Source organism: Megalopta genalis, chromosome 1 (assembly GCF_051020955.1).
Source record: "Megalopta genalis isolate 19385.01 chromosome 1, iyMegGena1_principal, whole genome shotgun sequence".
In the NCBI taxonomy this organism is placed as follows: Eukaryota; Metazoa; Arthropoda; class Insecta; order Hymenoptera; family Halictidae; genus Megalopta; species Megalopta genalis.
The window spans coordinates 10,916,865-10,939,818 of NC_135013.1; the positions used below are offsets into that span (position 1 = coordinate 10,916,865).

The 22,954-nt window shown below is 45.0% G+C and overlaps 1 protein-coding gene across 2 annotated transcripts in view; it reads right to left on the reverse strand.

Annotated features, from left to right (window-relative positions):
- The window catches only part of dmrt99B (doublesex-Mab related 99B), a 38,791-nt gene extending 22,081 nt beyond the window's left edge, over positions 1-16,710 (reverse strand). Inside the window, exons 1-2 of one of the 2 annotated variants that reach the window (XM_076521161.1) lie at positions 15,575-16,710; positions 11,070-11,418 (exon numbers count right to left, since the gene is read on the reverse strand). In XM_076521161.1, coding sequence (XP_076377276.1) covers positions 11,070-11,418; positions 15,575-15,844 — 619 coding nt within the window. In that variant the 5' untranslated portion in view covers positions 15,845-16,710. The remainder of the gene's footprint in view (positions 1-11,069; positions 11,419-15,574) is intronic. The other variant, XM_033484681.2, reaches the window with a different exon arrangement.
- Positions 16,711-22,954: the final 6,244 nt, after the last annotated feature.

Here is a 22,954-nt window from a genome sequence, read left to right on the forward strand (position 1 = left end):
CTCTCAGCCGAGATCGCCTCTTATTGGTCAGGGTTTTTCGTTAATAACTCGTAGAAACAACCGCGGATTGCATTTTCGCTAAGGAAAAAGTTACTTCAAATAACCTCAGGAACTCCCTATTTTCGGATTGCGAGACATTTTTGGGACATTAGTATTTAATAAAACATTTTATTAAAGTTCACATATGCCTTGTAATTTCTTTAAAAGCATCGAAAAAGTTGAACATTTTGGTTGGCCCTGATTCGATGGCACGGGCTGTAGTTAAAGAAACGTTGAAATCGAAACCTATTTCTTGTTTTATTAATTCTAATAGATCGAAGAGAGGATAACAGGGTCCTTAAATTTTTCCAACATGTTATACTTCGGTGTTTCAACGAGTCATTTTAATCGTAAATACATAATCGAGGAAAGGGAGCCTACGGCAACTGCGAGACAGGAGAAAGACACTGGAACAGTAATATGAAAGGAATGCAGACAGAACCAAATGGTACACATAAGGAACAGATGGGAAAGAATAATCGAGAACCACTAGTCTCTATGGAGAAAGGTGAGTTCAAACTGGGAACAAAGAATTTAAAAGCACGAAATTACTGAGGATTGGAGAAAGAAGACAAAGTTGAAACTCTATCCGTGCAGGATAGATCCTTGGTGAAATCCATCCTCCCTATACTAAATCGTTCATTGAAATACGAAACAGGGCAGTCGAACCACGATTTACACGGCGTCCGTTTACACAAACAATCTTTCTTTCTATTGATCATTAGTTGTTCGATCCTGCTTCTACGATTTTACTTAAATCGTCGTAGAGACATTGTTCTCGTGTACGATGCAGTATCGGACGTACAACGATGCACTCGGCGCATTCACGTTCAGCAAAGTCAGAATGTGGGTACGATGATGGTCGAAAGTGGTTGACGGGACACCGAGGGCGATGAATTAAGATTAACCCATAGCGCGCCGTTGGCTCCGCTATGGAGACATCCGTCATTTGTTCCGTAAATCCGAAGGCTCTGCTGCGGAGCCCAATGCTTTTAGCATGATTACACCGAAGATACTATGTTTTTGTCGACGTAGGCAATTGTTATTTGTAGTGAAAACGTGCTCAGCGTGTGTACCATTACGATTAAAACATTTTTTGCCCATTTTTATACTTAGCAACGTAAAATGAATAAAATCAAACGCTTTCGCAAGGACGTGTAATCTTTTCCGCTCAAAATAAGACTTCCTTTATCTCGGGCGCTTTGCTCCAAAAATGTGCCGTCGTTGCTGGTAGGTAGGTAGTAGTACTACTCGTAGTAGTAGTACTCGAGAAACGCGTGGAGCGCTAAGGGTTAAGATTAAGGATTGCGAATGATCATACAGTAGTTGGACGACAAAGAATCGACGCCGCATTTATATCCGACATGGGAGAAACGACGAAGAATCGTCGACGTATCGACGTCCAGCTCGGCGATGACTAGACCGCGGATCTTCCGCAAAATAAAAACGTTGTGCATCAATCGCAAGAAATTGTGTAACTTCGAAATGATATAATCGAATCGTGAAATTTGTATAATATCGTCACAGTTTTGTGTGTCATTTATTCATTTTCTTTGTAAAATGTATAAAAAACTCCGCAGTCCAGTGACGACATTCGGAGTAGTTAACGAAACATTGACGAAGATCGGGGAGGATTGAAAGTGCCGAAGAATGGGACAATCGAGCAAGACAGAAGAGAAAGAAGAGATCCCGAGGAAGGGACGAACGGAGACGATGAAAGCGAGATGGAGTAGGAGAAGAAAGAGCTCGGAGAAGCGGAGACGGGAGAGTCAGCGAGTCAGAGAGGTGGCAGAGGTGCTCGAGGGTGCGGCGGCGACAGCAACAGCGAGCAACAGCCCGATCAGTCATTAAATCGTCGCGATTCCCTTTTGTTTCCGGGAGGGGGTTGGAATGTGTGGGCGCCGGTTTATCCGTCCGTGTGTTTTCGTGTTGCGCCGGGGCGAAAGGGGTGCAAAACGACCGGCGGGGGATGTATATACTCCCCGGATGGATTCGATGGGCATAGGGTGTGCTAAAGAGCGCGAAAAGGAGCGAGCGAGACGGGGCCGAGGGACAGAGAGGGCACGAGATCGTCGATGCGGTGGACGGGGGCGGAAAAGGGGTTGCCGGGTGGAGGAGGGAGGGGGGCAGTGGAAGGACAAAAAAAAAGAGAAGAGGGGAAAGGGAGAACGGTGGAGAGCGATCGGGCGTAACGTTTTTAATTGTTTCGCGCCCAGCCGCCTTTTGTTTCGGCGTTTATGCCTCGTAAACGGTTGCTGAACGCCAACAGGGGCCACGGGGAGGGCACCGGTTCCACCTCTGACCCTCCCTTCTTTTCACCTTCCTACTCTCCGCCGACCTCCCGCCCCGCGAACCCTCTCGGCCAACCTCCCGACTGCCTTGTCACACTCCTTTCCGCAATTCCGCGCCACGATACTCGTGGAAAACCGAGACGACGCTCGTTTCTTACGCCTCGGCGCTCCACCAACCCACCAGATGCTTGACAAATTTCTGCTTTGGTGTACCAGAGCTTTCCGAGCTACATTTGCCAGCGTCTTTCGAAGGCCCAGCCGATCTTCCGAATCGGATATCCGCTGGAGCTGCTGCAGCTAGATCGAGGATTTCGTATCTATTACGTTCTCTACGGCCTGCTATCCCGTAACACGGTCGACTTTTTCCCTGTTTTGTCACAAAACAAAACATAGAAATAATTGGATATATAGAAATACGTTACGGAAATGGATTGTCGTACAATTATTGCACCGTTTTATATCGAAGCCTTATTGTAAGAAGGTTAACTATACATGCAAATAAGTAACCTCCTCGTTAGGCTAGGGCAACGGATACTGTGTGCTGACCAATTGCTGCGCCTTTATTCAAAATAATACGTATATACTCGGGTTTATTCAAAAATAAACGAAATAAAAAAATGGAAAAATATAATACATCCTATTCGGCAAATATAAATTGAATTATGCCCGGAAAAAAACGAAAGGTACAGGAACTGGTCGCTCTATTGTAACCGGCTCCACTACCTCAATGGAATACATTTTTGGAATGCAAACTTGTCTCTGAAAATGAGAATTTGCGTGAAACTCCACGGACTGTGCAAATATCTCCGTTCCGACATATGTAGAAACATCCAACTATTGTGCGACGACAATCGTATGATATTCGAGACTTGGATACGCAAGATCGAAATCTCTGAATATACGAGCAGCGGTATCAGACCCGATTGAAGTGCCATACATCGGTACAGGTTTCATCGATGTTGTTTCGACCGAAGTGAATTCACAGGGATTACACGTTTGATCGACGCCAGTGTCGACGGTCAACAGCATCAATTGACACGGACCTACCCTCGCTGTGTGTACTTTTGCTATTGAACAAACCACCGAGTATACTTCCTATCGTTACACATTGTTGACGATGCGCACGAGTCGGTGAGTGCGTACACATTGAGCAAAATTATTGTCCGCGGCTGTGTTGTCGTCGGTGGCGCGAATGTAACTCGATTTTCCGCACCATTTTTCCCTCCATTGGGTGCAAAATAATTGGCTCTGACGAGAGATTAAGGAACACTTTGTTCCGTTGCTATTAACCCTTTGCGATCAAGTAGCGGCTCTGAGGCACCATTAAACACACACGTAATAATAACACAATAATTCACTAGAATGTTTACATTCCTTGATCCGTTTTAATAAATTGCTAAGAAAAAAAAACTTAAATACGGTATAAGTAAATGCACCTATAATTTTACGTAAACGGAATGAAAGTTATGTAAAATAACTTCGAACGCAAAGGGTTAGTTATCGAATCCATTTAGCACATTTCGCAGTTCAAATAAGTAATTTTTATCTTGCCTGGCGGTAATTGATTTTGAAGAAGTAGAATCACAAATATTAGGTGAATGAAAAATTCGCGCGGTGCTTGACAATGCACCACTTCTTTTTTTATCCGTCAAAGAACGGCATGAACTTTTTGGCCAACCTAATTGTACATAGTAGAAGAAACGAAACGCAAGGATTTCAATGGATCCACCTATGGCTGCTGAAAGATCTGACTCACGAAAACTAAAATAATTACGACTTATTTTTATACCCGGCATAAACCAACGCGAAACCTAATACTGGCCACACCGACCCGAAAGAAGCACGCAATCGGCAACCCGAGGTCTATTATAGCAGAAGAATCATAGCTCTCGCGGAGTTTGCGATAAACGATACCTTTCGACTTAATTAAAGAGTGCCGGTTGCGCAACTGTTCTTCCAAGGGATGTAACAGAAGAAAGAAGCCCCTGCCGCGATTCAAGTACATATTTGATTAACCGCCGCTTCTTTTCTCCGCCGGGGCAGAGAGGGTTCCTTCCCCCCAACTTTCGGATAATATTTTTTTCGATTGAGAGCGAAAACCGATCCGACCCGGCACAATTGCCCGAGAAGAAAACGATCGGGAATGAATATAAAACACTTCGCGATTACCCGGAGATTTCGTTTTCTCTCCGTGCTTTCTTCTCTTCTCGATCCGTTTCATTTCCTGCGCTCTCACCCCTTTTCTTTCGTATGAATGACCGCTCATCGGGAACCCGACGGCTCGCACGGATCCACTCGGACCTGTGATGCAAAGACACGATATTACCGAGACTTCTATTTAATGGATCGTTTCACTCGCTTGGATTCGCCGGTTACAATTTCATCCGATATTTGTGACCGGTGAACTCGACGGGCAAGTTCGCGTTTCCACCGAATGGTCGCGGAGAAAATAATCGAAGCACAATGTAATAGCTGCTTTTTATTCGTCAACTATTTAATTATAAATTAATGAATCTACTGAAAATATGAAACTTGTTGATTGATTCTCGAAGATGAAACCAGCAAACGCGCAGTACAACATCGGCGAAAATTATTTCATGGAAAAAGAAACGATCTCTTCGGACTGTACAACTTCGCGAAGTCTTTATCTTCATTGTCTCTGCAGAAGCTCCAGCCTCTTCGCGCACCATACACGGAAAATTTACAATTGAGAGCTTAATGCAACAGCGTCCAACCCTTTTGTCAGGTCTCGGAGTCGTCCGCAAACGCAGGACCGCGGAAAGTGTTAAGAACCGTACGATTCGAAGGATCTCCGTGGAGGCTCGATCGAGAGCATAGATCCTTCACGGATCACGGCCGAGCAAACGTTCGCGCAGGATAGAAAGGGGACGCTGGCCAGGAGTTTTGTTCAAACACACTTCGAAACGTGCTTCCAACGGCGGCGATGCACGTGTACGTGCATTCGAAGGAGAGGCTACACCTATGCAAATAGACAGAGAGCTGGTCTAAGCGGTGCTGTTCGTGGCCGCGCGGTGTTCCGCGTACCGGTGCCTGACTCTTTGCAAACAATGTAGCCAGGCACGTCGCGAAAACATAAGTAGCCGCCGCCAGTACGGATGGATTCCCATCTGGCCCCGAGTGCCAGGACTTTAAATATTCGAGCCGCGTTCGCGAATCCTTCTTCGCCGACGGCGAAATGGTAGGCCAAACACCGGCCTCAAGTTACTTCGGTGACACGAAAGAGCGAACGAAGCCTTGACTCGATCCCCTCGGGTCTATTAGCGCTCGAATGGCCAGAGTTTTTCTATAGCCTGACACATTGACCCAAGTGTGTTTGAACAACGTTATCAAAGATATCTTCGCTATTCGCGCCAACGATGAAGGCACTTTACGCAATATCGCGTCGAATTTGGAAACGGACAAAGTTCGAACCAGCAGATGGTTTGATGACCGACGAACTATGGACGGACCGGACCAAGATTAAGCGGAGAGACACTGTAACATTGGTAGCCGAAGAGTCAAGATGGAAGATCCTCGAAGGTCTTTGGATTCAAATATTTGGTTTTGATGCATGGATCCTAGTTTAGGGACTACTCTACTTTGAGTACTTGATACTCGTCTCTCAGCCGAGCTCGCCTCTTATTGGTCAGGGTTTTTCGTTAATAACTCGTAGAAACAACCGCGGATTACATTTTCGCTAAGGAAAAAGTTACTTCAAATGACCTCGGGAACTCCCCATTTTCGGATTGCGAGACATCTTTGGGACAGCCTATATATAACATTGGTATTTAATAAAACATTTTATTAAAGTGCACTTATGCCTTGTAATTTCTTTAACCAGTTAAGTGTGTTTGACGACTATATCCGTCATGGAGATGTGGCAGAATTTTGTGTCATGACGATTATATCCGTCATTCGTAAAATTTTGTTACAATTTGATATTTAAATTGTAATTCTGGTGAAAACTAAGTTATATTCGTAAATTTTAATATGTTTAAAATGTTGGAGGTCAAGACGAAATGAAACAAACAAATGAAAATTATAAATAATTTGAGTTGGATTCATCGCTTGATCGTTTGATTCATCGCCCGTCATCGCTTGATTATCGCGGCACACTGTGGTAGGCGCTTTGCAAAGAGATCGCCACAGTTACCTGGTTAAAAGCGTCGAAAAATTTGAACATTTTGGTTGGCCTTGATGCGATGGCACGGGCTGTAGTTAAAGAAACGTTGAGACCTTTTCCGGATGGAACACGTATCGTATGTAAAGGCTCCTAAACGCCACGATATCATCACCCAAAATGTAAGGGAGCAAAGAGAGAGAGAGTACAGTACGAGGGTAAGCGTACACAGTCGAGTGAAATAATTTCCTGGTGTCCTCCGCAGCCACGAAAGAGGAAGAACGGAAGCGAACTGGTCTTTCACAAAGTTTCTTGGACACTCGAAGAAGCTTCTACTGTGAGAAACTGCCGGATAATGGTCCCCGTAGACGAAGGAGACCGAGCGATCCTTCAGGATAAAGGGTGTACCGCACACGTACACACAAAGGGACGTTCTTCCGCTCGCGTGTGTAGCAGAGGGGGGCTGCTCTACAAAGCGTATCCTGCCTACTTCACGGAGGAATCCGCTGGAAAGACCAAATCTCCGCGTCCTCCTTTTCGACGTAATGACTGCGGTGCACGTATCTGCCCCTTTGATACGCGAGACTGACATGCGTGCCATCCAAATTGGCTCTGGACCCATCCCCGCGGACCGATAAAACTCGACCATTTCCACCGAATGTTAAACTAACGTCTTCGGTTTCCTAACTTCGTCATCGTATGTCTCCCGCCGAGTTTACATTAATGGAGTTTTACTGTACTATCTGTAAATATTTCTCTATGTCAATCTGTGATGAAGTAAGATATAATCTCGATAGAGGAATTAATTCCAAAGTACAGGTGTTATATACTAGAGAAAATAATTATTATGTTATTTTTTCTTCAGTTTCAAATCACAAAAATTCTCATATTTGGAGCAAGAATATTAGTGAAAACACTTTCAGATCCGTCTAAAGCTTTAAACGCAATTTGCGCGATTAGGATACAGTTGCACGTCAATTGCGATACGTGATCAACAATCAATTTATTGAAGTGTTTTCCGACATTTCGCACAACGCCATACGGCGTCGTCGTTTCGAGATATTTACACTGGCCGGTTTCTTCCAGACTTACCCTATCACTTTTAATCATTTTGGTATAAGTTTTGTCAAAATTTTGGATCTTGTAAATCTTGAACCGTTTATATGTACATCATAAGATACTTACACCATAATGAAATAACTAAACTATAACTGCTGACAAAAATGAAAGTACAGCCTAAACTTGCATTTTTAGGTTTAATATCAAATAATGAAAATAATTAGTTTTACTTTGAATTTGATGAGTTTGTCTTCGTTACACTAAGTGTGTTTGTCTAACAAACTTTGGATTTCAACGTTTCAAAGGCTTGTCTCAGTTTCAAGGAAAAACAAATACAGTAAATTCTCACCAATCGTCGCTCAACGTGTAAACAGAAATGGACAATTTGGAAATAAGAGAGACGATTATTCGAGTCTCGCGGCTCGTTTTTATAGTCGCCGATTGTCAACAACTATAAAAACGAGTCGCGAGGCTCGAATAATCGGTCTCCTCTTCTCAAATCGTTCATTTCTGTTTACATCATATCGAGCGACACAAATTTATTGTATCTCGAAACATCAAAAATTGCCATTCGACCGAAAATGATCGACTTCCCTGACCACCGTGCATCCGGTCGAAATCGTAAGTTACCAGAAACGGTTTCAACATTGAACCCTAGATACGGGCAGCGTATTAATCCTTTTTAAGCCGGGAGGAAACTTGGACAATCTATAAGGGCAGCAAGTTCGGAAGGGGTGGAGCGCGCGGGTGCGCGTGTAATACAACAGGATCACATCCAGGAGACGCACAATGCAGGGTATCGCCGGGATCTCGGTAGATCCAGTGCCGCGAGGAAGAGAGCGAGAGTGCATCAACCCTCTCCTGTCGGCGGGCTCCGGATCTTCTCCGGAGCCAGCAAGAATACAGAGACCGAGCAACCAACAAACCGGTCGTGAATCCCCCGCGGTGCGGTGGTAGGCACTGGCCCGAGAAATTCAATTACGGCTAAACTTCTCGACTGAAGACGCGCCCGCCTCTCTGTACACTACTGTAAGCACTCTGTTTCGAAGATCGAACGGAGAGACATCTTGTGCACTTGCGACCCTCGACTTTTCAGATGGGGAGGCCGCCGGGAGGTCTCGACGGCGAGGGGATCGCGGGTGTGGAGGCGGCAGAGACACCGGGCAACGGGAACAAGAGGAGCCTAGGTGTAATTGAAACCGAGTGAAATCGAAGTTTCCATCCCCTGACGAAAGACTACCTCTCTATCTCTCTACGTTCCTCTCTCTCTCTCCCCCTATCTTTCTTTCTTGTTCCCTCGCCTCGAGATCAAGCCAACGGAAAAAGCGGTGAAAAGAATTTCTGTCGAATGCAAAGCTCGGGATATCGGGAAATGTTAGGAAGTATTGTGCATTGTTTAACTTTCGCTGCGCTGCGAGCAAACTACCGATAGCGGACTTCTCGGGGAAGGTACAGTGATGCTCGGATAGCTGGAATATCGAGTCGGGACTTTAGTGTTGCAGCTATTTGAAGAGGCGTGTGCTACCAAATTTGTTTCAAACAATCGCGAAGTAAAAGATATTCTTTGAAACAGTAACGCCTTACCGTAATGTCCCGTGTACTTTGCAGCAGTCTGCCTCGTCATCGACAAGTGGTCTGGATCTGACCTATTTGCCTTGTAACACGAAAGCTCGAACGAGCTACCGTAACGTGAAGCCAGTTTCAAGAGCTAGCGGGGATACGGAGCTTCAGCTAATCATGGGAAAACCGTTATAGCTAAGTGAACACCGTTGTACTTACGATCAAGCGTGGACTTTCGAAGCTTCGACTAGACGAGATAGAACCGATCACGGGCGATACGAGAAAGAAAGCAGAGAGCACCTCGGAGCGGAACTAGAACTGTTCCCGGCGAGTATTCGTTTCGCACAGGCTCCCAGCGACCATCATTTTTCCAATATTCCGTGAAGCTGCAAAACGAGCAATGAAAATATGGCACGCGTCCAAGAGAGACGAGACAGAACGAGAGAGAGAGAAGGACGCACACGCGTTTAGCACGCATGAGCTGCGTACGAGTGGCCATTAGGAGCGTGCGTGAACATACACGGCTAAATAGGGCAAGTGGCCAGAGACCATAATGTTAAGTAAATAATGGCCAAACTCGTGGCCCCTTATTATACCACTCGAACCAGAAGTCGTGCACTCGTTAGTGGCGGCTTTTAATTCTCTCCGTGTTCAACCCTTCGCTCCTTTCCGGGCTTCTTCTCCTTCCTGGCTCATTCTCACCCTCCCGTGAAGTGCACGCGCGTGCCGTTTCTCTACCATGAAGAGTGGACTTGTGCTTCTTAACGGTGCCAGAGCGGCGCGGTGGCCCCGTGGACCCACCTGTTCGGTCAAGACCGTCACGATGGTACTTTCGACCGAAGAAATATATCGAGGCCCACTCTTATCCCCGGACCCGTGTTCGTTCGATACTGATCGTGCGCAGGGGTCCCGATGCTTTCAGATCAGAATCAGATACTTATGGCGCTCGCCTGCTCGATAAGGGCTGCTGGAGAGGAGGGATCGCTGGACAAGTGTGCACCATCACTCGGTGATAAAAGAGACGGTTTGGATATCTGATATTGTCATCTTGATCTACGTCAATATTTTCAGTCGTAGAGAGCAATCGAGTGAGCCACGCATTGGTTAGCCCTTTGCACTCCGACGTCGCCGATACGGCGACACTAAATTATTTCTTTTAAGTTAATCACGTAAAATACGCAAATAAAGAGAGAAAATCTTTCATTTATTAATTCCTATAGAATTTCACAGTGGTATAATGATTTTGATTTCAATTCAACTTTCCATACTAGAATCACAATTTTAGCAAAATTTGCCCCGAGTTGCTGGTAGCTGTTTATGCCGAAAAAAATCATCGGAGTCCTAAGGGTTAAAGACGTACGCGTTGGTTGCAAGTTTACAAACATTTCCTACTAGATAGTAAGGTAGGATACCGATCTTTGATAAAATAGATAGTTCGCGGCTTTTTAGACGACTTCTTTTAAATTGCCACATTAAATTCTTATAGAGGAAAAATGTAAATTCAAATCGTACTAGATTATCACAAATGAACTAAGTCCTCGGTATGGATGACGTACTATTATGAATTATTCATTTTTAACAAGTACAATGATCGAAACGTCGCGTATAAAGATTTCAAGGCCCGTGATATTAGTATCCAATATCCGACTTTGTTACAGTTTATCGAACATCCCTTACAGAAACTATTTCATAACTGCCTTATATCCTACAGCATCATTTCCACAGATTATCTCATATCAATTTTGTCAACATCCTTCGCCGATTCTTTCACGGTATATCCTACAACCTCCAACGATTATGACCTCGACGAGTAAGCAAAAGAGTGTAAATCGGAATAATTAGTTCTACAGAAATGCACATATGCAATGATAAAAACAGATGTTGGCTTTTGTACTTTGTGCTGCATTATGCCCGTCGTAGGTTTTTAGAATGATGCGGTATCGTTCACGCGCATCTTACACCGACCAGCTAACTAATCAATTAAGGGATCATGGACGTACCTCCAATTCCACCGACGATCGATTCCTGCTTCTCGATCTTGGGCTGCCGGTACTCGTCCTGCGGCAGCCTCTTCCGTTGCAGCAGGCCGCAATCGGGTTGCTGATGGAGTTGCGTTTGAATGTGAGCGGCCGCGGCCGCGGCTGCGGCTGCCGCCGCCGCTGGAATTGCCAATCCGGCCGGACTGGCAACATGGCCCGGGTGCGGGGGTGGACTGCCAGCTGGCGTGGTTGCGGTCGCCGCGCCAGGGAGAACGGGGGCGGTGGTGCAGCTGCCTGCATTGTACTGCAATTGCAGGCCTAACTCGCGCGCCTCGCTCTCCTCCTGGGCCTGTTGCCTCCGTAACGCGACCTGCGGATTGTTCCTCTGGTTAGCTAATTGGAACCTTGAAAATTCTTTAAGGGAGGAGGAGTTCGCTTTCTAACGCGTCGTGTGTCAGTCGACTTTTTTTGGTATTTTATTTGCCATCATTTCATTGGAAATCAAAGATCGTAAAATCTTATTTTCTTCTTGGCTTATCGAATGTTGCAAGATGCAAATGGCCTAATCAGGATATTCCTGGTACTATGTTCAGTCACAAAATACTGTAAGCTGCAGGACATTTTTTGTCTTACTAAGGGATTGGTGGATTTTTGGATATTACAAGAATCAAACGGTTTAACGAAAACATCCCTGATGCTACGTCGGGTTACAAGTTACTACAAGCTGTACGATATATTTTGTCTTACTATAACATCGTGGATTCGTGGATATTACAAAAAGCAAGCGGTCTAACGAAGAAACTCCTGGTACACCATATTATGTCACAAGCTACCACGAGCAGCACGTAATTTTCTGTCTTACTAAAACTCCATTGGATTTTTTCACATTGCAAGAAGCAAGCTGTCTATTGAGGGAAACTCCTTGTGTACTATGTTAAGTTACAAGTTAATGCAGTAGACAAACTTGTTTGCAACTGCAAATGCAGTTTTCTCGGAACATTGTATTTAAAACGATGTTCACGGTAACTACAGCAAACATTAATTTATCCTCGAGCAAATATTGCCACAGCTTATGGTGCGGAAGGTTGGACGTTTAGTTAGTCTTCGAAGAACTGATAATTAACTGGCAATTAGTTACATTACATTGTTCCGCTAAAAATATCTACATGGTATTTCTTTCAACAATATAATGGATGAAAGGGCTTTAATTTCTATCAACCTTTTCTTTCATTTGTACGATTTTCATTGCACAGCGTCAAAAGGCAATCAACAAGTAGTTGGGAAGTATTTATGGCGCGTTCATATTATTGCGAAAAAATGTGTGTGTAATTGGAAATTTGTCTAATGAATTATATTCGCGAAACGATTGGAAAAGGGAAAAAGAATTGGGATGGCCTTGTGCCGATCCAGTCACAGGCCACCGTCGGATCGTCAGTTCATTTAAATGTTTAAATTTAAATAACAGGTAACCACGGAAACGTTTTGTAATTGCATTGAATACAAAAAAATATTATTTACTCTGGTATTGTGTTCAAAGTTGAACTTTTAATATCCACAGACTACTGCCGACGGCCGTCGCCATCACGAGGACGCAAGAAAACTATTTTTTATTCGAGACCCAGATGTTCATGGAAACTCATGATTCTGCATACTAATTGCATTTTTTTAAAAAGTAGAAATAAATTAGAAATTGACTTCCAAAAGCGACGTAAAAATGTCTATATTTTGCCACTTCCATCAGAGTTCAAATCTCGCCTTAATTCTAAATGTACATAACAGTACATGCTTTAAAGGTACATTTTATTATTTCATCTAGAACATTGTCATTTATGTCGTCAGAATTGACACCGAAGATATTTTATTTGTACAAAGAGAATAAGAAAACAGATACGTATCTACACGTCGTTCTAGATTTAATGTATGCGTTAACGATTTACTTATAATTTATCAAAATAAAAGCAAGATGATGGTGCAACGAGAACAGTGCACGCGCTAATCATAGATTAAACTAAAAGGAGGTGTACACCCACGGAAATCGTTCTATTCAACATATTTACGGAGTTGTATTTTCAATTTAAATTGGTATAAACATTTCTGATCGCTTATAGCGCTCTAAAATCGTTTCACCGCGGGCGGGCATATTCATTCCCGATAGCAAAAGAGAGAATGATTATTCATTAGCCTTTTTACTCTTCAATTTCCGCACACACATAAAAAGAACGTTTGCCGCGAATAAAATTCGACTTCCGATTGAATAGAAATCAATCTCGCGGAGCGTATATCACAGGAAGATATCTCGACGGATATGGAGCAGGTGCAATTCACGTAGGCAATGATATCAAAATGATGCAATAAGAGGGTACAAGGACCAGCAAATCAAAAACTCGAGTGGGTATAGTGTTACGATCCGGCGGAACCGATCCACGGGATTCGTAATTTCATCCGCGGTTAAGTCAAAATGCCAACGGAAAATTAACGCTCGATTACCGCTGCCTTTTTCACGGCTTATTTCATATTTTCAGATTGGATAATTATTCCTCGTGCATGAAAATTATTTACTCTTAACCGATATACTCTCTCCGGTTCTAATAAATACGATTTATTTTCCACCTGGCTCGTAATCACGATTTTTCGATTCTATTTACTTATTTTTAATTAATAATATATATAGCGCTTTTCATTCGGAATAATTGTGCGTTAATTTTGAACCATATGTTCATGCGAAATGTTGAAGCAATACTTCAGAGAGGTAGAAAAATGAATTCGTGCCCTATGAAAGTTAAATTACCAATGAATTGAATTAGTATTTAATTTAAATTTATCGTTTAAGTTGATAGAAAAATGGCAGGCTGTAAAGCCAGCGACGGCGAAGGATTTCTTTGCTGTAGATTACTATGTAAACAGGGCTTATTTTCTTGTTAGATTGAGAAACATAAGAACGACCGAGAGAAAGAAAGTCGCACATTCAAAGAGACCCTCTCGCTGATTCTAATTGAATCAGTTCACACTTCCTTGAACCATTTCACGAAGCCATGGATGAGAAACGGCACCAACAACTCACGCCCCAAACGAATACGTTCGCAGAATTTTTCTACAAGCGTCCTACTAGTTGAGTATTATTTGCTATTTCATAAATCATTTTCATTAACCGTTTTTAGCGATATAGCAGTTGCAATATCAATAATTGTATCCGTGAAATATTAATATGTTCCAATATTAACAGCCCAGTTTAAGGTACACGATAAAATTCAAACATTACAAAGTGCGAATTGGTTGTCAAAAACAACTGTATACTTTCACGTACTTATCTGGCTTCAGTACGAACGAAATTGATTTCGTGCGCCATTTCATGCATTTATGCATTAATTTGTGATATTCGAATGAAAGGAATTATTGGTACGTAAGTAACTAAATATATTATCATAATAATATATTTATGAAGTAATTTTTTATTTATCTAATAAATAATATTAACAAAAAAAGTAGCTGACAATCTGACATATTCAGTTTAATCATTTTCAATTTTGGAAATTATTTCAAGATAAAATGTGTTATCATGTACATTAATTTATTAAATAACAATTCTTATTACTGATCTATTTATTTTATCAAGTAACACCTGCAATACTTCCACTACAATCACTACTTTAACTATCAGGTTATGTCACTCACTCTTGTTTACCGTTTTTCGATTTATATCGGTCTGATGCTCTTACTGATTGAATTTAATCCACTATATTACATACGCATCATATAATATAATTACAATTACTTTAAATATCTTTTCAATATAAACTTTCAATACTTACAGTGAATATTGCAATTAACAAACGTTCTACACTTAGCGGGAAACTACTTGCAACTCGACCGAACACCCATTCGATTCTCGAACTGTATTACACAATCGAACACTTCAACAAGTCGATACATAACCTTCCCATTGCATCTTCCTTCGTGATAATTCAAATGACATTAAGGTTATATAAACAACAGTTACGAAATACCTCTTGCCGTCTTCATTTATCTTTATTTCTCTCTTGTATCTAAGATTCCACGCTTGTCGTAAACATTCTAGTAAACGATACTTCGAGCCACAAGAAGACGAAGCGACGGTTACTGTGCTCTTTACAAATGAACAATCGAAATCCGTTAATGAAGACGTATGGATCAAGGTAAGTCACTATACGTAAGTACTTGTTCTTTTATAACTTTATTGCGAAAAATCAGAGAATCAAACAATAATTTTCTTCATTCACTAGAAGATACTTGTCGATTTACAAGCTCTCTTATATTTTACAAAAACGCAGTTCATTCATGACATACGTAATAACTGCTGTGAACACGCAATAAGGAAAGTGCGTAATCATTAACGACATAGAGCCAAAGTTTCGTTACTGTTCAGTCACAGCTTAATCATAACCTACACCATTACGTTCCCGGATATCTTGTACGCGCGAGCGAACATACATCGTCCAATGATCACGTACTACTCGACTATGATGTATTATACCAACAAGCTACATTACCTGGGCAGCCATGACACGTTGACGCTCGGCGATGAGGGTACATTTCGCACACACGCAGTCCCGCCAACGGCAGTACCGTTTGTGGCCCTTCAACGCGGACACGACGCCGTGGTTACGGCATCTCGCGCACTTCGGTGTCCTTTGGTATCTCTCGGCACTGGCACGAAGGAAGAACGCGGCCGGTAGCACGTGATGCTGCTGCTGTTGCTGCTGGTGCTGCATCAGTTGGCCCACGTCGACACCAAGCCCGACACCCCGCGGTAACGACATCGTGTTGCGGAATCGAACCGGTTACGCGCGGCTACGAAACGGGAAGAAACCGGCGGTGCGAGAACAAACAGAAATCACTGAACAAGAAACGGTCAACAACGATCACGGATGGACATCGTCATCGCGAACGTCGGCACAGAACCGGGACAACGAAATAAATCGTGCGACAACGATCACGGGGAACAGTTTCTTTCGGCCGAGCACGGAGCCCAGTGGCCACTGACACGCATCGCTTTCATCCTTTACGAAATCGATCACTGCCGACAGTCTCTGATCACCGTCGGCACATCCCTCGAGATCACGTCGTCGTCGTCGTCGTCGGCGGCGGTCGTCCACGAATTCTCCGTTCGATCCAGTGTTCCAGAGGGGGGCCCCAGACTGTAATACTATGTCGAGAATCGGTGACCGACAGGATCATCCACACACGCGATCGTTACTCGGCAGTGGCGGCGACGCAAGGGGGAGGGGGGAGGGGGCAAACGATGCCTGGCAGTAGCGAGCGCGGCCACACGGGTTCTTCTTACTTCAACCGAAGAAATCACATTTAACGCCGTTCGCTGGAAACTCTCGAACCGGCCCCGTGGAGCGAGCGAGACACTGGAGGTAGGTGGCGACGGCGACGAGCGCGCGGCAAGGGGAGGGGGTGGAGGCTTCCGTGACTATCAGCAGGAACGCGCACGCGCCCACACGTCCGAATTTCTACGCCGACGAAGAAGAGCGACGGCGTCGCGGCGGCACCACCACCGTTCGTACGGGTGTCGGGGTACGAAATGCGGGATCGGGCTGACTCCTGTAGCGGCACTCTCTCTCGCTCTCCGGCATTGTCAACAATTGCAGCATCCCGGGGTGAGTCGATTCAGGTAGCGCGGAGAGACAGAGAAGCGGTGGTGGTGTCGCGGCAGCGAAGAGGGAGCCCGAAGGCGGTCGGCGGCGGAGGAGGTGGGGGGAGTCGGCGCGGCGGCGTGGAGGGGACCGACGATCCTAACCGCCGCGCCGGAAAGGGGGGGGGAGGCGGAATGTCACGAAGGATCCTGGAAACCGAGAACGAGACGGAACGAAAGGCAGGAAGGTGTGCAGGAAAACCGTGAAAGAAGGTGGAAAAGCAAGAGCGGAGAGAGAAAGAATCGGAAAAGAAGCGAGTGGCGCTCGGAGAGTGAGAGAGAGAGAGAGAGAGACGAGAGGGAGAGGACAAGCGTGTGGTGCGAGAGGGACGGAACGATGAAAGGAGGTGGGACGGTTGAAACCGCCGAGAGAGAGACGAGGGAGAGGGGCAGGCGGAATGTCGCGGAAAGCATCCAGGAAGCTGCAAGCGAGATAGAGAACGGAGAGGAAAGTGTGGAGGAAAAACGTGAAAGAAGGCGGAAAAGTGGGAAGAGAGGGAAAGAATGAGAAAAGAAACGAGAGATGGGCAGAGGGGAAAGTGTGAAGCGGGAGCGGGACGGACGGATGAAAAGGACCGAGTAGGAGCAGGGGATAGGGTGGGAAGGTATGCAGCGGGGAGGGATAGGGCAGAAACTAACGACCCCTCCACAGTTGCGCGAAATAAAACACTGTGCCACAGTGTACCTCCCCGGGGCTTCAGCCATACGCGACGCCGCGCTTAGGCGCGGCCACGCCCGCGCGCCCGTCCGATTGGCCGAGCCCGCTGTTCCACCAAGATGTTAAGAGTTTATATCTGACCGGGGGAGAAAGGGGGATATTCCCGACCACGTACCCACCTACCAACTCACCCTCGATAAACTGTGCGTATATACGAGTGAGAGAGAGAGAGAGAGAGAGAGAGAGAGAGAACGCGATGAAGAGGGGGAGAGGGTGAAGAGGGTCGCGCGCGTATCAGACCGTGTGTAGTTTGTATATCGGTGCCTGGCGGTAGAGGCAAAACGGACGAACACATTACTCTTTTATTTCAAAACCCGTTCCGAACCCGCGGCCAACAATGCGTAGCGATGCTCAGTCGTTTCTCTTTACGCTCCGCCTTTTGTTTCGCTCGGGACTGTTTTTAACCATGCACGCCTTCCTCGTCCCCTTCGAAGAAGAACATGTCCCGTCCTTCTTTATTTCATTCTTTCTTTCCTTCGATCTTTTTTTTTATTTTCTCCTTTCAGCGTCTCACTCTCCTGCTCCGTCGCGGTCGCTCTCGCGACCGTCTCCTCCGTCTCGCTTCTGTTTTTCTTTCTTTCTTTCGTTCTTTCGTTTCTTTTTTTATTTCACGTCCATCCATCCATCCAGGGTTTGCTGCCTCTCGGTGCCCCGTAAACCACACGAGCGCACAACGTCATATTATAGCGGACGAGCCTTTCTTGAATCATATTCTACAATGAGGTTTCAATAGGGGGAAGCCCTATTGTCGTTCACCAATGGCGACCGATTTTATAGTGATCTAATGTACAGATGTTATTTACCCGGCAATGAGAGCGGAATAAAAGCGTTCCATGTAGTAAGCGTTCTGCGATCGCGATCCTTGTACATCTCTCCCTCCCCCTTCCCTTCTCTCTTTTTCTCTCTTTCTCTCACGCTCTCTCCCTCTCTCTCTCTCTCTCTCTCTTTTTCTCTCTCTCTCTCTGTTTCTGTTTCCCTACGATTGCTTACCCTACCACTGCCTGTCTACGCGGGCCGCACAATACTATGCCCTACCCACGTACAATGGCGCTATTACCTTTGACGTAGCCATGCGGACGAAAGTAACTATATCGGGACAATCCCGTGGTCACAGTATTTGCATTCAAATATACTCGGTTACGATATTCCAGCTCGTTCGCGTTGCGTTTTATTACCTGACACCGGAGAACATCGACATTGAATATTGTTCGCGACTAAATAAGCCTCGTTTCATCGGCCAGCCTGTCGGAGTTTTAGCTCCTGTGACATTTTTCACCAATGAAATCAGACGTGTTCAGGATGCTTTATACGAATATGGACGTTTTGCTCCGAGAGATCACGTTTCAACGAAAATACATTATCGTAAATAAAATAGTGAAATAAGAATGAAATAAACACAGAATGAGGTTGAATCAGAACGAAAAGTAAATATAACGTGAAAGCAGGTCAAGCGAAGGCTTCGCGTTTCTGTTGCTAAAATAATGTTACCTGGTTCGTGAACAATCAAAATCAATAGTTTTTAATACAACTGTCGAAGGAAAAATATAACATACCACGTTCGATCTCCATTTTTCTCTAATTCAAAACAGCTTCGCCATTATCAGATAAAAACTTCCGGCTACGGTTTTCACCAAACCGCATGTTACGACGCGTTCGTCCATTATTTGTAGAACGCAATGGCGATTCGAGCAACATCGAAAATATGCGTGGAAACGGGTATTCATCGATACTGGTGTACATCGACACGGACCATTTTTTACTCTGGCATATCGGCCACTCAAAAGCGAATGTGCGCGGCGATGGATAAATCAATAAACCAATAGCTATGGCAATACACGCCTGCATTTAAAGTATCAGGCGACACCACCACAGGTGCCTTATTTATGCAGTCGATCGAATTACAATGCGTGCAAAATTGTCGCGTCTACACCCGCCCCAATTGAAATTATAAACAACCGTCGAATTGCTAACTGTAAAGATTAATTTTCCGTACAGACACCGTGCAGGCGTTTCTCATAGACGTAACGAATCCAACGAAGTTTCTCATAGCTCTAAAGACACGGTTCCTCACGAGTGTTTGTACACGCAACAGAAAAGCTGCAGAAGATACAATATGACCGTTCCGAAGATCAAGATCGAAAGAGGCAAATATCTTAAGCGGACTCTCCCACGATTCTTACCACCTGATCTCCGCCTTTCGAGAAGTATCCGTTCGATCGCTGAAAGCGGCAGGTACAACGTGCAACAAACGTGTGTATACACGAAAACCTTCCCTCCGGGCTATTTACATTGGGGTAGCGGAGATCGAGATCAAGATCGCGTCTATATCGAGTTACAATGTTTGCAAACAGAACGCGGGATCGGCAACACCACGGAAACGGCTGATCGAATCAGCTCTGATCGGATAAGGGAGATTAGGGCCGTAGGCCGCTGTACGTCGAAGAGCAACAAGAGCGCAGGTACAAAACGGCTACACACGTTCGTCTGCAATATCTGCGTGGGTGAACGCTGTGTGACCTCTTTGTCGGTCAACGGGCAAGCACGGGGACGAGAGAGCCGGCACCGGGAATTCTGTTGTTCGAATGGCGCATGGTCTCTTCGGTTACATCACTGTTTTCGCTTTTATTTGTGACGCCATAGTTCGGTTTTCGTGTTTACTCGTGGAAACGCTGCAAGCCAAGTTTTTCTTCGCACGCTGCCTTTGTCTCGTTTTGTCCTCGAAATTCATCTAACGTCTTACACGAGAACCATGGGTATAGGACACGCGTACAGTCCCGCTTCGCATAATTTGTTTAACCCTTAGTGCTCCGCGCGTTTCTCGAGTACTGCCTACAAGCAATTCCAGCACATTGTTTGAGCAGAGCGCCTGGGATAAAGGAAGTCTTATTTTGAGCGGAAAAGATTACACGTCCTTGCGAATGCATTTGATTTTATTGATTTTATAAATATACATTTTCCTATTGTAAATAAAAGATAAATTTTAAATTTTGTAATTCACCATGGTGCGATATCTTTGGTAACAATCTCCCATGTGCATTCTGGGTTTACTTGGACAAGTGTCACACTATTCACTTTGCCAAATAGAGTTACTAGATATTTCTTTCGAGTTTAGAACATTTTCTGCGTAATTGTTGGTTTCCTTTATAATTTCATTTACCAATTCGTCCGTGAAAAATAATTTAAAATATTGTACTGCTGTTCAATGTTTGTAGGAACTTGTGGTCCAACGACCTGTGGCAATACACTAAAAGGTATTCTATCTGGAATATGTAATTCTTCCGTAACATCACACCAAGTCTTGTAACGAATCTTCGCTTTCACTTTCAATAATTCTCATTCTTCGTCTCTTTGGTAGTGTAATTTCGCTACTACTACTCGAAGTGTCAGAATCATAACCAACATTGTCTTCCACAATGTCTTCTAACTCTTCAAAATCAAATACGTCTTCGGTATCACTCGGCTCTAAATTCTCATCGTAATATTTATTTTTCTTCATGTTGCTAACCATAGAAAAGATCAAAAAATGGTTTAATCGTAATGGTACAGACTTAGCACGTTTTAACTACGGATAACAATTGCTAACGCCGACGATAACGTATGCTAAGAACATTTGGCTCCGCAGCGGAGCCTTTGGAGTTACGGAACAAATGACAAATGTCTCTGTAGCGGAGCCTTCGGAGCGCTAAGTGTTAAAACGTGAACAAAAAAATTGATTCCAAACAAGACCTCGGCTGATTCGCAATTGGTCACAGGGCGGGTCTATATTAGGAAGAATGGTAGCAAAATTGTATACGTTGGGGTGTTACTGCGATTTGGTAACCAGTTGGAAGCAACGACACGGGACAAGCAACCATGAGGACCGGGTGATCAAAGTAATCGGACCGGTACGGTGCTTTAAATTGAGGGCCGCACAAAGAGTTACTGCTATAATCCCCGCTAAATATTCCTCTTAATCCCTTCATCAAAGTTATTTCAGACTTGCCACATTATCACGGCCATTTAAATGACAAAGCGTCGGGGTACATGGGGTCGACCGGACTGGATCTGGAACGGACGAGGGTCTTATTGGTCGGGATATTGGTCACACCCTTCGCCGCGCACGCGACTCATACATGAAAACAGTGTTACTGATCCGACGTGCCCGCGATGTTGATCGTTTACCTTAACTAAACAAGTAGAGGCAACGATTTACTTCAAAGCGAGTAAATCGATAATCGTTACAAATATAGGGAAGGATAATTAAAAGTAACGCTGACCATCGTCGATACACTGCGGATATTTATGCGAAATGAAAATCGTCTATATCTTGGCATAGGAGCCAAGCACAACTTCGTTTCTTTCTCGAATAATTTTAATAAATACAAATTACTACGTTGACATTCTTAGTTTTCTTCGAATCTTTTCGTTGTTCCAAATTTCGCTCACCTATTTTTACCATAAACGCATAAAAATCCGCAATCTGATCATGCCACCCGTCGAACTCGACGAGAGCCCAACAAATCTGAGAATCGCGAAGACAGTAGCGTGTCAGGGCCACGTATCATCGGCCACACGCACCGATCATCCTTGGCGTTAGCACAGACACGATTAGGCCACCGTTCGAAAACGCTCGGACCCTGAATGCACGCACCCGGGTCTCCCCCGGGTCTCCCCCGGGCCAGAGAAACGGCACGAAGAGAAGTGTACGCATATGGGTTATGTATGGATCTCGGCGTGTTCTGTGTTTGAAGGGTTGCAGATAATATATAACCCGTTTCGCCGGCGAGAGGGAAAGAGAGGGCGAGCTAGAGAGCTTTTTAGCTTTGACCGTTTCATCTGGCGTCGGTCGGGTCCAGCCTGTGCTATTTCGCCCCCGTAATATCGGTGCACCTATATCTCTACGTCCGTCACGTTTTTTTTTCTCCCGCTCCCCATTCGCAGCCCTGGGGCTCCCGATCTGCCCTCTGCGGTCCGGAGGCTTTAAAAAATGAGCCGGGACATTATTTTTACGGGGTCCTCCACCCCCGGTCGACCCTCCGCCCTTCGTCCTCCGGACCCTGTCGGCGACCCGTGGCCTCGAGTGACCGGTCCGGTTCAGCTGGTCGTCGTTTCCGCCGGCGCAGCTTGCAATGTGCCGCATCAGCGAATGTGCAAAAATCCAAGGAGGGGTGAGAAGGCCGGGGGTGCGGCGCGGAGGAAAATCGGCGACCGTTTCGCGGAATGGGGACGGACAAGGTGGGCGAGACCGGCTCGGAGCAAAAGGGGACGGGGAACGGAGGAGAGAAAAAGTTGCGGCGAGGTGTGAACGTGAGAGAAAGCCCCGGCGGTACACTGCGGAAGCGAAACGGGGACGGAGGAAAAAGATTATATATCTCGTCTCCCACGTCCGTTCGTTCGTAGCACGGTCGTTCCCGGCCGTGGTGTGGATGTGGCCCCGTGGATATATCGGAGCCTGGGAAGCCATTTTCAATTCAATCTGTTAAAAGCACGTCAAAAAGTCATACGGTATTTCACCGGCGCGGTAGATCGCGG